This window comes from Crassostrea angulata, chromosome 4, assembly GCF_025612915.1.
Source record: "Crassostrea angulata isolate pt1a10 chromosome 4, ASM2561291v2, whole genome shotgun sequence".
In the NCBI taxonomy this organism is placed as follows: domain Eukaryota; kingdom Metazoa; phylum Mollusca; class Bivalvia; order Ostreida; family Ostreidae; genus Magallana; species Magallana angulata.
The window spans coordinates 4,111,514-4,131,372 of NC_069114.1; the positions used below are offsets into that span (position 1 = coordinate 4,111,514).

The 19,859-nt window shown below is 37.2% G+C and overlaps 1 protein-coding gene across 5 annotated transcripts; it reads right to left on the reverse strand.

The window, feature by feature from the left end:
* Positions 1-1,787: 1,787 nt before the first annotated feature.
* Positions 1,788-18,801, reverse strand: LOC128181007 (protein FAM124A-like). Of its 5 annotated transcripts, none has more exons than XM_052849246.1 (3): positions 18,288-18,801; positions 5,511-5,560; positions 1,788-3,716 (listed from the first exon to the last, which is right to left on the reverse strand). In XM_052849246.1, exons 1-3 carry the CDS (start codon positions 18,368-18,370, stop codon positions 2,716-2,718), a joined length of 1,134 nt encoding a protein of 377 aa, XP_052705206.1. In that variant the 5' UTR covers positions 18,371-18,801; the 3' UTR covers positions 1,788-2,715. The 5 variants fall into 5 exon arrangements, with proteins under 5 accessions (XP_052705206.1, XP_052705208.1, XP_052705207.1 ...); XM_052849248.1 differs by lacking the exon at positions 18,288-18,801 and adding an exon at positions 11,069-11,193; XM_052849247.1 differs by lacking the exon at positions 18,288-18,801 and adding an exon at positions 8,203-8,416.
* Between the last annotated feature and the right edge of the window lie 1,058 nt (positions 18,802-19,859).

Sequence of the window (19,859 nt, forward strand, 5' to 3'; positions counted from 1 at the left end):
GGCTGACGATACAATCAAACAGCTGAGGGAACAAAACAACGCCCTGCTGCAGACCATTTGGGTATTGGAATGTGATAACGAACATCTAGAGGCCTGGTTGCATGATAAACAACTTGACCGCCGATTTCAACCACACAGGCAGCAAAGAAGACAACAACGAGGCTACCGTCGATGATATATATTCAAAACACGAGGACGTGTTTTACGCGGACGCGAAGCATGTGTCACGGTGTGAAATTCAATCTTTCGGACTATTTTTAATTATTGTGTAAATTAACTTTTTCGGACTCTGTGTTAATTGTTACAAAAACTTTTCATCTATTTCGACTGTTTTATAAACGTTATAAATTCCGCACAGCATTAATCCCACCTGAGGCACAATCAGTGATGGACAGCTAATCTTTTAATTGACTTCTGTTTATGTTTATTGACACTTAAGCTTCTTTCATCTTATTAATCCTTTTATGTACATGCTGCTAAAATGTCCCGAGTTTCTCAATAGCTGTTTGATAATTGATTTACTTACATCTGTACTTATTATGTTAATCCTTCATTGTGTTGTTCCATTGTTCATTATATATTATTCTGAATTGTAAATGATGGTCAGTTGGAATCAGACCTTCGGTGCTGATACATTCCAAACTCACGTAAAAGTATATTTCATGTAAAGTCTAGTATATAAAAGTCTGAAAACTAAAACGTGTGTTGGCTTGTTGGAGGTTTTATGAGGCTGGGTCCAACAACAAGAGAATAACCTCACGGTTGGCCCAGTATTAGTCCTGTACGGGAGAGAGCCCCCCGTAATAAAGGTGTCCTGTTGTTTTTACATCTAGATGTACATAACTTAAAGCATTAACGCTTGCATTTGAAAAACAAAATGATGTTAAATGTGTTTTATCAGGGAATAACGGTTGTGGTTATTGCAGGAAAAAATACAAAGTGTACATGTGGGGTCATTATTAGAATTTGTGGTGGCTCAATTTCCTGGTATTCGGGGATAGTTCTCACCAACGAATTTACATCCTCGATATTATAAAATATTTAGTTTTCCTACTGAAACTGTAAACCGACGCATCCACGAAATTACATCCCCACGTATCAGCAAAAAACCTATAGTCCACGAAATTTGGCCCCCATGAAATGAAACAATTCCACAGTAACAGGTTGTTGCAGAAATGTAGCTCCCCTGACAGGGAAAAAAATTCGAATATATTTTAGGTTTTAATTTATTTGAATTTTCACGTTGGACCTATTTGGTGTATACATACACATGCACGCAGCCCTTTATTTTGGTCAGTGTCCTACTTCTGGGGCTTGTAAGAATACCATCATGAGTTAAATAAAAATTGCGCAAATCACTAATTTTGAGAAAGATATAAACAGTTTAAAAAACGTTGTTTGATGCAGAGGAGTGATAAAAGAACTTTCTTTGAAATAAATTAAAGCACCAGACTGAATCAGAATGTGTTAAGTGATATGTAATCAGGTTCACTTTGATGTTTGAGATAAAATCGAACAGGAAATTGTGCGGGTTCTGGTGTTCTTTATTTAAAAGTGAAAAGAAAGCACAACCGTCACAGCTTAAATCAAGGCTAGACAAGGGACTATACTACAATAATGTGACTGACAGGCGGAGCATCAGAAACGTTGTTCTTGTTTTTGTCGTGTTTTTCAAAATCATATTTTAAGCGTTGCAACTTTGTCCCGTAATTACGCCATCTGGTGATAGATTGTAACTGACATTTTACACGTATATTGATGACATATGCACAACAACGTAACACGGATTATATTTCAAATTAATTTAATGGTAAACATATCAATACACAATATCTAACTTTTGGTCGATCACATCACAATGATGTCGCCATACAGTATACATCAACAAGAATATTTCATTTTCTTGAGTTTTTGTATAATTATTTGAAATATATTAAAAGTATTAAAGTAGCCTAATTATATTTTTTTTCATTTGTGAAAATGAAGTCAATTACAATATCAACTTATTAAATCGCTCTTGGAAGCATTTTTGTGTAATTGTGTCTGGGAATATAATCATAGTATCGTGACTTTTGTAATTAAAGCGTTATTGACTGTGAATTGATATAGATAATAATTACGTCTTTACGTGAATTGATATAGCAGAAATGCATTATAAAAAGGTATTTCTTCACGACAAATATATACTGAACATTGTTGAAGATCGTTTAAAATCACGAATGTAATTATGAATAATACAAATCCATTCTTAATCGAGGAAATTCGGACACACAACATACAAAAACAACCAATCAAACAATATCATACAGAGGACTGATCATAACAAAGGTACGGCGAGGTACATTTAAATCTGACAGTTGAATACATTGAGAATGACACGTTGATGACTTTCAAAATCTTTAGCAGGCAATTCATTTGTTCAGGAAAGAATTATCAAAAGTTAAATGAAGATCTCGTTGCCACAATTTAAGCATACATGTACTTGAATACAATGTAGTATTGATACTCTGAAAATTGGTACAAGAAGAGTTATTGGTTCTTTCTATGTTAATGATTCCATCTAGTAGGCAGCTATTGAAAGTATTGCACTTCAAATGTATGTGTCCTCCTTTTTAAAACAACACAGATTTACACAGTCACGCACACGAACACCATAAGTCACGTGACCGGATGTAGCATTCACACACTATCACAGGCATCATGAGGTAAACACTCTCACACGTAAAATCCGGACATTTCTATCGTTTTCCCCGAGTGACTTGATGTCGTTTCCGACGACGCCCGACTGGAACCACGTGACCTGTCGGAGGCATCGGAACGGTCCGATCTTTTTCGAGTGACGCTATTTTCCAGGGACTTGTTGGCTGATGGCAAGAGGCAGCCCGTGACTTCCAGAACTATCGTGTTCCCGTCGTGGTCCTTCGTCTCCCAGCGCGTGTCCGATAGCGGCTTACACACGTTGGGGAACAGGGGCACGATGTGTCCAACGTCCGTCACTCGGAATTGCAATTTTACACATTCGAGAGGCCTCGGTTTGATTCCTCTTTGTAGTCTCTTCAAAGCAAACTGGATATCATAGTGTGTATGAGTATGCACCGTAAATAAACAAAAATCCTCTCGTAAAAGTTCTGGATCTGTGCCAATAATAAGTTTATAGAAATGTACCATGTCATCCCAGTTCTCTTCACCAGCAAATATCACTAACCGAATATGCTCTTTTCCATAATGCACCTGTCGAACAGCCCACAGTGGAAGATCTTCCGACGTGTAAAAGAAGTCCTGGCTGTTGTATGGGTACGGATTGACCCGTCCCCGAGAAACTTGTTCAGAATGGTGGAATTTCCAAGGCGACTTCTCGAAATGGATCTTGGCCGTTTGAATTCTCTCACACCCCAGCATTCCCTCTTCATGTAGGAATATCATGACGGCGGTACTAGGGATGCTGGATTCTGAGTAAGTAAAGTCGTCTGCTCGTTGTTCGGAAATATTTATCCTCTCCGAGACTTTGAAAATATGGAGATCAGGGTCGACCCAGTCAATGACTGGCTGGTACATGTCCATCATCGGGTACACCTCGTGAGAGTCCGCCAGGAAGTGCACCGTTAGCCGGTAGGGGTCGCTGAGCATGATAGAATCAATGTCGGAATTTCCGGACAAACTGATGTTTTCCCCTTCCGCTTCCGATCTCAAAGATCCAATGGAGGATATGCTACTTCCTGTAAAAGTATTATAAATACATTAGTGTATATTAAGACTGTACACCATACGTTAATTAGAACCCATGCACGTCCAAACACAATAAATACTATTGTACCCAGATCCTGCACATGGATCTCTCGTTATTCACAAACACACGACTGGTGTTCACCCCCCAAAAAAGAGCTTACACATATCAATCCACAAGTTCAACAAATTAGACGCTAGCCAAAGATAAACAAAATTCCCAAAAAACCACATGTTCCGGTAGCCCTGTAATTCCACAGTAAGCCCGCGTTGCTCTCCAGTAGGATCTGTTTGACTTGTGTCTGCAGTGAGAGGGACGAATCAACAAATCACCTGTCTATACAGCGCTCTGTCGAGACTTCTAAATGCACTCTTTTTAAAAGAAGTTAGCTACTGACATGCACCAAAACGTTAGGAGGAAATTACTCTCTTTTTTTAAATTCCAAGCATTGAGGGCACTTGTAGAATCGGAATCACAGCTGGGTGTTACTATCAGAGGCACGCCGGCAATTTCACACGGGTCGACCTTGAGCACCGGAGATTTTTTATATCTTTCAAGAAATTTTTTTTTTGTTCTTTAAGCTAGCTTACAAAGCCAATACAAAAAAGAACAATTTTCAATACAATTAGACATTGCAAAGCAAATTATCTTTTTCTTTCACATTTGGGATTTTAACTATGCGGTTCACTGACTTGTGGATTTTTCTTGAAGGGGCTCTGTTTAAGTTTTAGAAATGGAAACACAACAGAAGAAGAGTTCTTGTTCAATTCTTCTCTTTTGACTGCAATTCAATGTATCGAGTTTTCAGGCCTGTGCATTCAACCCCCCTGTTTTATTGAAGTTCAATGGCGTGGATCCTAGCAATAAAGAGATCACACTGGGCCCCATCACAAAGGACGAAGAAAAAGATAATTGATATTAAATTTGAATAGACATTGTGGCAATACTCAATGTTTGGAGTTTTTACTGCTAGTTTTAATATTTATGAAGCAATTTTCCTTCATGCTTAGCCATTAAATAGGAATGATTCTTTAAGTATTTCTCCCATCAAGAATGCATCGTGCACAATACATTTGACTGTGTGATCGAATTTATAACTTAGTAATGGTTATTACAATGTTTTATCATACAACATAACGTTCATTGCTGTTTTAGCTGCCTCGTAGTATTATATTGAAATCATAACGAGTATGAATAATTGGCAACTCATATCATATGATGAGTCATCAAAAAGTACATCGCGGGCATTTTGCACACCGGTATTATCTTTGTTTGACGAACTCTATCATGAAAAAAGAGCCCTCATTATCTTCCCTAACAAAGATGCAAAAAATGCTTAATTGTCTACGACTAACTGGTAAATTATGATTTTCTAAAGAATGAAAAAAAAATTACGAAATGAATGAATTCGCGTTCTGAACAACAGGTATGGCTATTGGCATTGCTAGAGGCCCGCGGGAACTAACAACCACCATGCACAGATATTGTTGGGATTCCAATCAATCCAAACTGATTCTTCAGCTTGAAATATTTTTCATTTCACAAAATATGATAAAACAATTTTTTATAATCATTACACGTTTAATCAAGCTAGATAATCTGAGGTATACGTCAAGATTTATGCATTGTACTTTATGACAGAATAGTTTTCCTGCTTGTTAAAAATTCATAAAATGTTTTATGGGTTAACAGATGCAGAAAAACGGCTATCGTTTACATTAATTCGCCTAAAAAAAAATCTGCAGACGATTTATTATATCAATGAAGGAGGTGACGTCACACTTACCATCGTTGGAAGAGTTAGAAGCGGATGTTGAGAGGCTTCCTCTTCGAGATCTGCAATGGAAAATAAAGAATTTAGATTTTTTTAAAAATCAAAATGATAGTGTAATCATACAGTACATACTACTTTCAAGTATTTAAACATGATCATCTATGTGCGTATTGCTCTGAGAGAGAGAGAGAGACAGAGAGAGAGAGAGAGAGAGAGAGAGAGAGAGAGAGAGAGAGAGAGAGAGAGAGAGAGAGAGTCTCCGATATAAAAAAAAAAAACTTATTGGACGACAAAACATTTTATTTATCTTTCATCCACCATATCTTTCATGATAAAAGAGACAATGGATCTGTGCAAATCAATTTAAGAGCTGTAACTGTGTTAATGTCCAATAGTTTGCGATCTTCTCAATGACATTTCTGTCAAAAAGTGGTTCAATAGTTAATCTATCACTGAAAAAATGCGAGAGTCATGCAAGAGGGCTATTAAAGTCATAAAAATAGCGGTTTTGCTTCGATGGTGTTTTTTAGATTTTTTTTCTTTAACTAGGCGCTTCCTTTAGTAGGATCGAAGCAGACGATATCTTAGAAGCATCTTATTGTTCGGGGGAGAGAAAGCCCTGTAAACTGGTCACGCGCGCTGGTCGTAAATGAAACACAAATGATTTTGAACTCAGAAACTTTGAGTAGGTAATAAAAGAGAATGAAAATGAAATGAAAATTTTTCAAGAGGTATTAATTTGTTTTTCAAGAGCGAGGTGTCCATAATTCATATATTGAGAGTTATAAATGAAAAACTCCTTAACACAAGAGGGAAAGGCGATTATAAAAATCTCAGTTTATAATCCGATAAAGAAAGGATCATATCCCATTGTTATCAACTTCAGACCATTTTCCCTTTAGATTGTCTATTCCCACAATAAACAAATTAAGAATACATATATAAATTTGGACGAATGATGTAGCATTTTTTTTTTACGCCAATCTATCTTTAGAAACTTGTCAATCAAGAGCGTCAAAGATAGATACAAAAATATCATTTGTACCTCCCAGTTTAATTTTTCAAACCATTCTTCTAAAAATATTGGTTTCAAAGGAGCTGGGAGTATCCAATGCATGTACACGACAAAAGGGGGCTTAACCGAGTGAGTAGTCTCCCTTGGTCGACAATCAAAAAGTGTTGTCCTTTCTCAGTGCAAGGTTTGCCATATTGCGACCTCCTGCCAAGAACATGGATTAAGGGGTGATTCCACGGCATTAGGAAGGGCCCGCATTACTCGGATTAATTTAATAACTCTATTATAATTAAACGATATTTAGTTTCAGATCACTGCTTGTTTTGTAGTTTTCACTCCTCTCAGCTTAATCCTGTATGCACTTTTCTTCAGAGAGATTAATCGTTCAGAGAGGATTCAATACATGCAGTTGTGGTTATATTCAACCCTTCGGTTAGACATATATAAAATATAGTGCAATATCATGCAATCAGTTTTAAAAACTAGGTTTATTGAAGTTGTTCAATTCTAAAACGACTAGTTTTTTATGTTACAAAAATCCCCCGTTTTAGATCGAATAAACTAATCAATAACAATTTACTGTGTATATCATTTCCATTTAAATGAAGAATGTAAATATACGGTGCCAATTTCTTTTGTCGGGGAAATACAGCATGAAGTCGCCAGTTGCAAAGATAGGACACAACGAAGTCGCTTAAGATCTAAACAGACTAGAGCAAGACTCCTTGTGGAAAAACAATAAGGGTAAACAGTATTCGGCAAGCCTCGGGCGGTTACCCAACATGACACCAAAATCTGCCGATGATTGCCGCATGGAATAAACAGACGTGCTCTGAGAGGGCAGACAATGGCGAGTTGTGTTCTATATAATCTTATCATACCACCACACAGGGTGCATGTATAATATCACAATCATTGAACGTTTATCAATTAAAACACTGCTGCTAGTATTGAAATGCCCTCCACGATTGAAGCCTTATCAGTTAAAAAAAAAGGCAGTCGCAAATCAGAATCCACAATGCATGCAATGTTTCGTTTATAATTCATTATTCTTTACATGGATATCGAGATTTGAGTCTTGTGTTTTACAGGTATCGTTTTTCACAAACAATGGTATCCCTGTGTCTGTCGTGTAGACTTTGCCTATATTGCAGACACAGTTCGATTACAACGAGGGATAAGTAATAATGATTATCACTGCGGCATCAGGAGGACTGTAATTTATTCAATCAAGATGTTAACATAAAGATCCTACAAAAAAGAGTTTCCGTGATCCATATGATAATTCTTAATGGCCAGAACAGCTTTTCTATAATATCCGAATGATACCGTTCGGATTAAAACGGAAACGCAGATGGTAATGCAAGGACAAAAGATGAATTAACAGCGACGCATTAATAACTCAGAGACATGATAATGCCTTATTGTCAGACTTTGTAGATCTCGGACTTTGAGAACCGACCTGCACTTAATGTACCGACATTTCCTCGCCAAATTACCTGCTTCAAACAAAAGGATATTCACATTTTTTTGACAAATTCTGGAATAAAATTAAAAGTCCCTCGAAGTGAATAAATTATGACAAGATTACGTAAGGATTTTATATTGGTTAGAAAAATCGGACAATGAAAGTCATTATTCTTGGGCACAAAAAGTTGTGAAAATATAAACTCAACAACTCTATCTTACCGTAAACATGATATCAAGAATGTTGCAGACAACAAGCTTCCATCAACGAGTCAACACGTGCATTCTAAAGAAACTCTAGTGGTTTTTGGGTGTTCTTCTTAATAGAAAATGTTTAGAAAAACTGTCTTAAATTCCATTCCCCGAAAGTTGACTTACTGTTAGCGCTAGTCCATTGTGACTGCGACTTTGCCCTACTCTAAGATTAAACATGAAGCAATGTTTGAAATTCGTTAAATCTAGCCTATTTACGACGAAGTGTTTTCTCTTTGGATTAAACTGTTTAGCTGACCAGTCCAGAGCTCAAACTTGTTAACAACACCAGCTAAGGTCATTAACTCTCTCTCTCTCTCTCTCTCTCTCTCTCTCTCTCTCTCTCTCTCTCTCTCTCTCTCTCTCTCTCTTGGTCTAGACGTAGTACTTCATGGCTATATATAATGATTTGACGTCAGTGAAGTTGTAAATCATGGACGAGGAAACAATCGGACCGGTTAGAGCAATAAAAACAGTCACGGGTCACACACACTTACAATATTTAACTTCAAATGTTAATTCACTCAAAAGGTGTTATTCGCGTTATTTGTATAAAATTAATTCATCAGATGAAATTTTTCACGTGTAAGTTTTGATGAATTCTTATTTATTTATTTAGAGAGAGAGAGAGAGAGAGAGAGAGAGAGAGAGAGAGAGAGAGAGAGAGAGAGAGAGAGAGAGAGAGAGAGAGAGATTTTTTGGTTGTTCTGATATTTTGCGCCTTTTTTTAACATAACGTTCTCTCACAGAAAACCTCGCCTATACACTGTTTGTTTTTCTCATAGTCCTGTGTAATTCGATAAATGAAGACAACGTTAGCCACAACCCCGCAAGTCGGCTGACAATGGCACAGAGCAACTTCTAAGGAATTGGTCAATACTGTTCAGTTTAAGCCACCTGCGTCGAATCTTTGTACAGAACTAGAAAATAAAGTCAAGACTTCAATTTTGTGTTTTTCAAAGTCTTCTTGAAGAAAAGCGACCACCTGTATTTGAACACCCGTACGATCCAAAAGAAAATATTATTTTTACGAGGAAATTATGTGTTTATTTGTGAGGATGCTATCAGTAATAAAAGGGTTACTATTTAAACTTGATTCAAAATTGAATTCAAAATTCGATACTTTAAAACTCCTCCACGGTGAAGATTTCAAGGGGACTGGGTGCAATCCCAAGCGATTGGGAACTGCTTGAGGGGGGACTGGGATTGTGTACAGTGTACACCAGAACGTGTTAAAACATCAAAAACAGACTCCAACAACCATTTAACACGCCACTCAAATTTAAAAGTTGGTTGATAATTATTTTTCCCCTTTTCTTTACATACAACTTGAAAGCAAATCTTAAAAAACTGAAAGTTCCCAACAGAAGGTGGATTCTAATATAGGAGAAAGTTCGGCGTTAAGATCTTCAGATGAAATAAGTATGAGGTGTTGTTGAACGAAAATAAAAGTTTTCAAGCATATGTATAAAGATCGGCAAATATATAAGCACTTCATTGATATAGAGTAATGCCTGGGTAAATCGTCATAGAGGGTCTATGAACACGCCGACAAGTTGTGAGACTTGGAGGGTTCTTCAGAGACCCATTATTGGGGTTTTCACGCATCCTTCGGAAAACAATCACAAGAAAAAAGGAAAAGTCGAGAGGCTCTCCCGAATTGTGTCATGGTATATTTTTTTAATGAAAAAATCTGAAGTACTCTCGTAGCATGGGGATCTATTTCTTTTAAAGATTTTTTTAAATCATCACGAACGAGTTTTCAATGGTGTCTTCCAATAAGCCCACTTTGGGGCATTCAGTTTCACTAAAATCTGAATTGCACAAAGTTTAATTGTATTAGGAATAAACAACAAAGGAAAACACCATTCTAGAGAAAAGTGTCGATGTACGCCTTCAACAAACAAAATAGATTTAAGCTTTTTTTATGAATACATTGTTTTTTCTATTAGGAAATACTAGTTTCTACACGAGAATCGTTATTCTTTAATAACGACTCGTGTGAGATCGAACTAGCATTGTTACCAGAAGATCCTAAGAGCATGCTGGGTAAAAACAAAGGATCTTGTCGTCTACTAGAAATTGCAAAGAGGGTTAAAAATGGCAAGTCTTGCAACAACCATCCGCTTCAAAGTATTTTAATTCAGTCAGTATATTAGTGTATAATATAGTATACTTATATTGCATATTATTAAAGGGACGCCACATGCATTATGTTACTCTGGAATTTTTAAAATAGCTTTAGCGTAACAACCCCCTCCCCCAACTCCATCTTTTTCCCTCGGATAATTTCTAAGACATTAATTTGTAACGTCCTTAGTTTAAAGTAAGAAGCGACATGAGAACTGAATACTGCATATTAACCACTGTTGTGGTCAGTTTCCCGCAAAAAGCCGGTCTGTTTCCTCGCGGCAATTCGCGTGACAACAGACCGCGCGCGCGACCGTAAGGTGCCCTATTGAATCTTTTTGTTTTTCTTTTCAATGGCCGCGGCAGGTGCAATAATCCCCTTCAAAGAATTGTTCCATAAATCCATACATTTGTATCTGATCTCTAATAAATTGGCAAACACAATTCATCAGGTCTCTGAGAGGAAATGAATCGTTTACCAGCGGTAGGATTAATGTTCTATGTAGGAAACTCATCCAGTATGGATCAGCTCATGAGAAACGTCCTTGTCAATACCATCTGACGCTATTATCTCCCCTTGCCGAAAGAATGGATCGCCGTATCGCTTCATCGAAAACGAAATATCAATTAATATTTCATTAACATGCAAGGGATGGAGAAGCGTCAGCTAATTCCCTATGCCATAAATTACCGACACTGACCATACCTGTATAATGAGAGGTCTCCATCGGCAAATCTAATCGTCAAAGGGGAACAGATTGTCGTCTCGAAGCTGAATCTATTTCATCCGAATTAACACTTTCTTTCATTTATCTGTTCTTTAATTTATCTGTACAAAGTCTATGTCAACCATACTTGAATCACAGTCGGCACTTCGAGATTTATTATCAATGTGGCCAACCAATGCATTCTCTTTATATACTAGGTGAATCTGTAACACCGGACATTGCGGCTATAAATACAGATTTCTTGTCAGCCATGTGTCACCCTTCCACGCTCCGCAGAGGACCGCGGGTCTTCACATTCACTGAATCAAATTACAACCAACAGATACATTTACTTTGGAAAGCTACGACTACGGAAATAAAACTGTCCAACATGGAAACGTTCTTAGGTTTGTTGTTCATTTATTTCTCTTCAATTGACTGAAATACGAGATTTATTTTGATTTTCCATTATTCAAGTAGTTTGATAGCTGATTTACTGAATGCGGAGTTATCGTTCGTAAATAAACGTGCTCGAGTGGAACGGAAATAATATCCTACTAACTAATCATTTTATATTTCAAACAAGTGAAAACTTTTTTGTTCGGTAATTGAACTCTGTATATATATACTATCTGTCTTAAAATCAATTGATATGGTATAAGAATTTGAATAGCATATCGTTCATAACAATTGAAAACTTAGTCTAACGACTTTCCGTGGAGTCCCTAGTCGTTTCGTGTTTGTTAATTTCGTGTTGTAAACAAGATGTACGTGTTTGTACTTGTGTTTTGATAATTAATATCCCTGACATTGGGGTATTACACTCCTCGTTCACAATCCGATTTCCTGAAGTCTCTTGATGGCGGATCACCCCGGCAGATCGGTCTTGCTTCCCGCCGTGAAAATCTATCGCTAAGCAGAACCTACACTACATAAGTATGTCTAATGAGATTGCTCTGTCCACTCCGACACCGTGTAATTAGGGGCCTCGCCAGGTGCCCGTAGCTTAACGAAAGATCGAGACAAAAGAGTCCCAGTGTGAGGTCTGTGTATACCCCACCCCAACCGAAAATAAAAATAAAACACGAAAAAATATGTAAACAGATCCGAATTTGAATCTTTAAAGATTTAAATTCCAAATCAGAATTTTACTTAAATCTTTGACAATGATAGTAATTTTGTGATCCGGTTACGATGAAGTCGTATTAATTTCAAATTTATTTGGAATTTTATGAGATAAAATCGACGTTGTTACGGCGCTTGTTTATTTGATGAGATAATGACGTATGTACAAACATTGACCAGACCTCTAATCGTTCCTGGTCCACTTCCTCAAAGCGTACCAAAAACTACTTTTTATCATTTCAAGTGAATTTCTCGAATTCCTCCTCGGATATTGAGAGAAGGGTTTTGCGGTTTAATCGCTCGTCATTTAAAAATTTTATTTTTGGCCTTTCTTTTGAATATGCAGAAGCATATAATTATTTTATATCCTTCTCAGCAGCGGTTTTCACGCACCGTATAATCATTACCTATAATTGGCGAAACTTGTAAATATTTTACTCTTTATACTTGAAGTGAATTTTAAATGTTAAAGGACCATTGTATGTTTGTATAAATGGAATAAACGCAATTTCTGTATATCCGGAAATCTTTAAAATATCTTATTAAGATCTCACCTTTAAAGATACAATCAAGTCTGCTAAACGGTCTGTAATCGATTTATAATGTTTCAGTACATGCAACCCTAGCTGTCCCCTCCTATCTCGCTCTCCTCCCCTCGACACCCCCCCCCCCCCTTACAGATATTCCATACAATGTGCACATATATTAATTTTGAACAAATCAGCAGTCTACATTCAGTATCCAGAGAAATCAAAAACGCTAAGAATGTATTTTATCGAGCATGCCAAATGTTACATATCGCTGCTATTAAACCTTGGAGAAAGGTCGAGGTAAATCAAAGAAATCCTTGTAACGAGATCTTTGGTTTGATTCTCACCAGATCATTTCTTATCCAAGATTAGATCGTCTACGAAAAATAGTTACGAAAACAAAAGGCTTGGTTTCTTATATGGTTGGTAAACTTGGTTTCTTCCTCTTCTTGGAGAGGTTTGATTTTTTTTCTCAGTCTGCATGTCTGCATGTATTTTACGTATGTATGGATGGGTAAACAACTTTAGAGACAGGAAAATATTGATAAAACATTTTTAACGTGTTTATAAAGATCAAGGTTGTTGCTACATTATTTTATCAATGGATGTTCATGTATTGCAGAGCTGTCAAACACAGATGTCAAATAATTTTCTACTTACGAAAAAGTTTTTAAAATATCTTTGTTTCTATAATGCATCTTATTTTTTCTCCTGAAAAATTAATTACGCATGGAACAATTGTATGTATACTGTATGTAAAATTCATGTGTTTCACGTACCCTGCTGCGATTCTTTGAAAGAATACAATGAACGATGGGGGTACTCAACAGAACAATACCCGACCACTTTGTGACAGCTATCTCCTCGCTCTCTTGGCGTGAGGTTCGGTTATCGGAGACATTTTATTGTATCCAGTAATAAGAAAGCGCTCGCTAATGCTTGGAGGTGTCAATATGATCAGGTATTGATGGAAGAACGTAATAAATGAAAGGAGAAACAAAAACAAAAAAAGAATATACACGGGGAGCTAGATGTTGTATAATTACGGTGTGACACCTGTACAAAAGGTGTTCCAATTACCTAAACATGTCAACCACGCCCTCGGTGAAATCTACATCAGTTTGCAATTGTAAAACATCGATACAAGGTAATAAAGAAACACTTCAGGTGCATTATGAAAATGGGGCTTATTTTTTTTAATTTGGAAGCACATCATGAAGAAAGCAGAAACTCTCCGTTATTAAGATGATGTGATTTATGTTATAATGAAATAAAGAAACATTCTGTTTCAAAGTTAATTTCGGTTTTTTCATTTAAGACACTTTTCAAGGTTATTAAAATTTTAGTTATGAAGGCAATCACAAAGCCTGTTATTACAAACAACAATGATATATGATACATAACAGCTTGTTAAGACAGGCAGCCCACGGCGCATTTATTAAAAACAGATTAAAAATAACTCTCTCTCTCTCTCTCTCTCTCTCTCTCTCTCTCTCTCTCTCTCTCTCTCTCTCTCTCTCTCTTAAAAACCCACATACCGCGGAGGAATAGGAAAGTTCATTAACAAGTCCTTTCTCACTGATAAAAATTTATTTAATTTAAAGGTCAATAATTTTGTTTTTACACCTGCATGCCATCAACGATTCCACCGGTAACAAAGGTAACAAACCTTGTCTATATCCGCAAATACCTGCCTTGACAAATACCCCTCTTCCCTAATGAAAATTCCCCTAACTGTGGTTTGTCAATATGAAATGGAGAATTCATCGAGTGAACTGCCAAAGATGCGACAATTGGTTTTCAATTAATTTCAATTATAAATGCCTGCTGTTTGTGATGTATTTACTTATCCTTGGTTGTGTCGGGGGTAGGTACACTGTCAGTGTGAGGTGACACTTGACCAGGCTCCATTTGTATCCAATACATAGCACTCGTGGATAAGAAAGTTTGTGTTACGTTATACACTCTCCAGGTATTCTCTTGGGAGGATTAAGGCAGGTATGTTGCAATGAAATCACGTGTTCCTATTTTGATTTGGGAATGGACAGAGTTAGCTACCAGTACCTCCCGAAATCTGTCCGTGGGAGAAAGAGAATTTCAGAGAGAAAATCCTAAATATTTAATGTGGAAGAGCCAGGGCTTAAGATGTCCCAGAAAATTAATCAGATCATACGTTGTATCACAATGAGAGAGAGAGAGAGAGAGAGAGAGAGAGAGAGAGAGAGAGAGAGAGAGAGAGTGTGTGTGTGTGTAGAAGAACTTAGCATTGACTTATCTTAAATGTGTTTGGTGTATATAGTATTTTTTTTTTAAAAAATAGCGACATTCCTTGTTGACAACACGTGCAGACAGTGATCAGGAAATGCCATTTTGTGGCTATTGGTGTAACACGGTACAGACTCGCCGGTAGAAGTCCCTGTATGTCAGGTCTGTCCCTCATAAATTCATTACCAACATTCATTAACTCTTTTTTTCTCTTATTAAACAAAGCTATTCCCCATAAATCAATATCAGTCTATTTCGAAACCGGCAGGACAGGTATACGTGTAGCGAAAAGTTTATTATAAAGGTGTATTAATGAAAAGGAATGGAAAGAATCAGGAAAAAGAGTGGGGCTTTCAAAATATGATGTAATTAATAAACTATTCGTGTTTTGTTGATTTAGCGTCTTTCTGACATAAAGTCACCATTCAAAAGGCCGCTCTATATCTGTTCTTTTCCTGTTTTTGTAACTTATTAACCAAGTGCCGTGTCACTTAATAGCCAATACCCAGCCCAGAAATAACACAATGTACAGATCTTTTCACCGCAGTGTCAACAGTAGACCGCATCAAATGCTGTAATATATTGACCGTTTTCATACAGTGATTTATAAGTAACAACAGGCCACGGAAAGTCGCCATATCGAGTAAACAACAACCCCTACCCCCCATGTCACCTAAGAAAGAGGACCCGCAAATACAAGTCTTTGATTACATGACCAGGAAAAATTCAAGATCACTTGACGGTAATTTGTACCTGGCATCGGATGACCTTATTATTTCTACAATCTCTGCGCCAACGGAAGTTTCTGTTTGACTAGTGAGCCCTTCAGATTAAATTATCTTTTGATAGCATCTCCAAAAAACACTCGACTGACGAGCTAATTACGTCGTTTAAAAGAACAAATATAGGTGGAGATGGATATTCTCTCTCTCTCTCTCTCTCTCAAAATAGTTTTTCCAATCAATCTTAAACGCATTAAAAATAAATTGCAAATAAATAAAACTTCAAATTGCAATGTGCAATGGGAACAAATTTCAGTGGGCCACTAATAGAAGTTCTGATAGAAAATACATAATTCAGTTCTGTAGGTCTCTCTTGCGCATCGTTATTGGCTTATCGGGTGTTACATATGGAGGTCCCGACCTTTTACGGGTTGGAGATGAATTATTAATGACAACTCCTTACTAATGACTAATTAGCAATTTCTGCAGATGTCTCTATGCATTTGCTCGCTGTCCGATTTTCTTATCAATAGAACGAGCAGATAGTTAGCTGAATACATATTATACAGAGAAAAGCAATTTTCGGGAACACAAATGCAATTAGGCACAAAGTGCTGCTTTCGAATAAAAACCGATGGTCGATTACATGTGCCATATTTACCTGTCGGCTCCAATGCACGTGCAATGGTGTTTACCTGTCCGACCAGCACGCGCGATGGGCGAAGCATAACACAAGGAAACGGGAAGAGAAAGGCGTCTTCATGTTTATTGATGTATTGTCGACAACTTCAAAGATTTGCTCGTAGAATTACAAGCTCAGCATGCATACCCAATTTACACAATGCAGTCATAATATAGTTAGTGTACTCGTGACTCTACACGGCGGCATACGTATGGCTCCTGTCCTGTGTAATTTGCGTGCACCAATAGTTAGTAAAAAAAACCTACATAAGTAATTACATTGTCTATCTTTCGCATGAATAGATTCTTGTACATCTTTCCGGTTTTTCCAGACCACTTGCTATCGATAATAATATTACAGAGCATAAAACCCCCCAATGGCGAGGGAGGGTCGGGTAAAACGAGGTCAATGGATTGTAAAATCTGGGCCTGGACCGAGCTGGCGACAGTGTTTTGCCGGGTGGGCGGGGAAAGGTGCAATTAAACACAGTGACTGCGGAGTGAAGGAAGGGAAAGTCAATTGTGGCGCTCAACAGATTTGATGTTTCTCGCCTCTAAGGAAATCTGTTTCGATCGGGAAATTGCTTTGTTGCTTCTTTTCGCCCTCAAGAGGATTTATTTTGAAACCTGTCATGTTTTCCCTTACATGAAAGAATAATATTTCTTTTGTTTTTCTCTCTCTCTCTCCTCCCATATCTGATTTGAAGCGTTAGATAAACTTGCAATTGTAAACTTATTAGATTAATAGCTCCAAGGGGAGAGAGAAAAAGAAACAAAAATCCCACCCAGCGTGGGTAAATAAACGGGAAATTATATTTTTGCTGCAACCTGTTGATAAAATGTACCAAAAAATCGATGAAATTCACGAATTTTTTTTTTATCAGTAATCAATATTTAGCCAAGAAGTGGTTTGTATATGTATACGTACATTAAAGTAATTTGTGCACAACAAATCAAAATGTCGGTCTTTTTATATATCTGTCTAACAGCTATATAATCTTACAGAATTCAGTCCTCAAGCCAATATATTTTTGTCGATTAAGACATTAATCTTGCGAACAAGCGTCATACGAAACGGTCTTATGAAAATTGGACTGTCAGGTGTACATATATAGTGCAAGCATGCAATAAAAAATCGGCATAAATTTCTAATTACATTAGCATTAAAATCCCACTAAACAGCAATGGGAAATAGAATGCCAATACGTTGTAAGAAGGGCATTTAATGTTTAATCCACTGGGATTTCGCTGTTCATTCGGGGGTTCCCTAGATATGGCACCGATCTTACAAACAAATGTCTCTACATACATACACCTTGCGATATTCACTTATGGACCACTGTCGTTTAACTCTGTATATTTATTTTATAAATGACTTTGAATTGGATAGAAATTGAGTTCTATAGGTGTACATATACGTATTTATTGAGCAGAAAATAAACATATTGATACGCTGGGCAGTGCTTATCCCAGACACCAGGGCTTTAATAAATTATGTCAATATTCCCTCTTGGCCCAAAGTAGGCCATAATATAAAATGTATTTTGTAGTATAAAGACTTCGATTTTTCCCTCTCTCTCTATCTTTCTCTCCTAAAGAAGTTTGAACAAGAAGTGTACACATTTGTATTTTACCTGGGTAAATATGAAGGAAAACAGACTCGGAGAAATTGACAGTGATAACAACTTACAGATCCAGACAACAAGTAAAAAATTACTTGACAGATAGATTTTCTCTTTCCATTGTTATAATTTGTATTTGATTGCATGCAAAAATATCACCTCATATCAAGAATGATTGTAATATGCACGTAAACAGAAAGATGATATCTGTCAGAGAGAGAGAGAGAGAGAGAGAGAGAGGAGGGTGGGGTGGGTTTTTGGTCCCTCCCTTACCTGTAGTCCCAGAACGGGTACTTGTTGGTGGCCCCACCGGGACGGTTCTTCTGGGCGTACGTTCTCTTGACATAGGCCTCCATTCTCGCTCAAATTTAACCCATCGTTAAATTCAGGAATACAATCACGTCAGGCTCTGAATCCAAGTGGGAAGAACTTCATTAAAATCCAGCACAAAAAAGACTAGATCATCCGGAATATATTTTCACAGATTCCCTGTGTACCTTCTCTGTAACTCAAGTCACAGCAAAAAGTAGGTAAAAAATTAGTGTGAATTCGTTGCTATATAATCTCAACAAGTTCCGTTCCGAATCCTAATTAATTTCCATTTATGTCCAATTAGCTGTAATTAAACTATCACCGGCGAATTTCACGATACAACACTTGTAAATATTATCGATGTTCTCCGGCGCTCTAGCTCGCTCTAATGACACGGCTTTTACCGGCGCTGTATATATAAATATCGACGAGAGAGACTTGCTACCTGTTTAAAACACAGTAAATCGCCCGTGTATATTTACGATTAAATAGCGCTAGTAAGTCCTCGTCTGTTTCGCTCTTTTTTTCATTGATTGATGACGTCATGGGTGCGTGCTGGAAATGAGCCACATCTAAAAAAATTAAAGTGAACTTTTTTAAAACTTGCTAAAAAATTGAAACTATGAATGAAAAGACTTTAAATGGTCTTTTAACGGCGCTTTTGTGCAAAACCAAGATATAATACACCCTTCTCATGTAAAGTCTGCGAATTGAGCCAGCGAGTTCTTTTAGAGTGCAGTGGCGTGCAAGAAAGAACCGCCAGGATGACTGAATACGAACACACCGTTGTATTTGAAGCTGTTAGAACAAAGAGCATTGACACTTGTATTATACAGGGGGACAGTGGAAATCCCTCTGTTCAGGCAATTAGACGCACCTGCAATCTTCTCTTACCTAATGACCACCCCCTTCCCCGTCTCTTCTCTATGTCTAATTTTATTGAACTAATATAATTTTCATATGTCCTATAATTTCATTGTGCGAATATTTTAAACAACATCAAGCTGAATGGAAAAGAAACTGCTTTTAATAGATAAAGAATCGAAGAGTTTTCACTGAACGCACTCATGAATTTGCAGTCCGGGGCATAGGCCATCTTCGCTAGCCAAGCGTTTTCGGTCCACTCTGTTCCCCACAAGAAGAGTGCAGATCAGAAACCCTTGACTTGGGAAGATGGGGCATATGCATGAAGACAAAATATATTAGCTTTTTTTTGGAATATGTAATTTCATCATGAAAAAAAAAGTGATCGGGCATAGCACTAAAATGAATAATAATATTCACAATTCATTTTCTTGGCTCTAATTTTCATATCAGTTTGCTCCTATGTGCTCCGATGTTCAGGACCCGCTATGCATAGTGCTTCTTTGATAAAGAGTGAGATTTGATAACCCTTTGTTTTGTCCTCTGCTTCCAAACAGTTGAAACTGTATTCTACGACGGATTCAAACATTTCAATTAAAGTGACGCTCGAGCTTATGTTAGCTGGCCTGATGTACTTGTTTTCACACAATCCCGACTTTACCTCGGTCG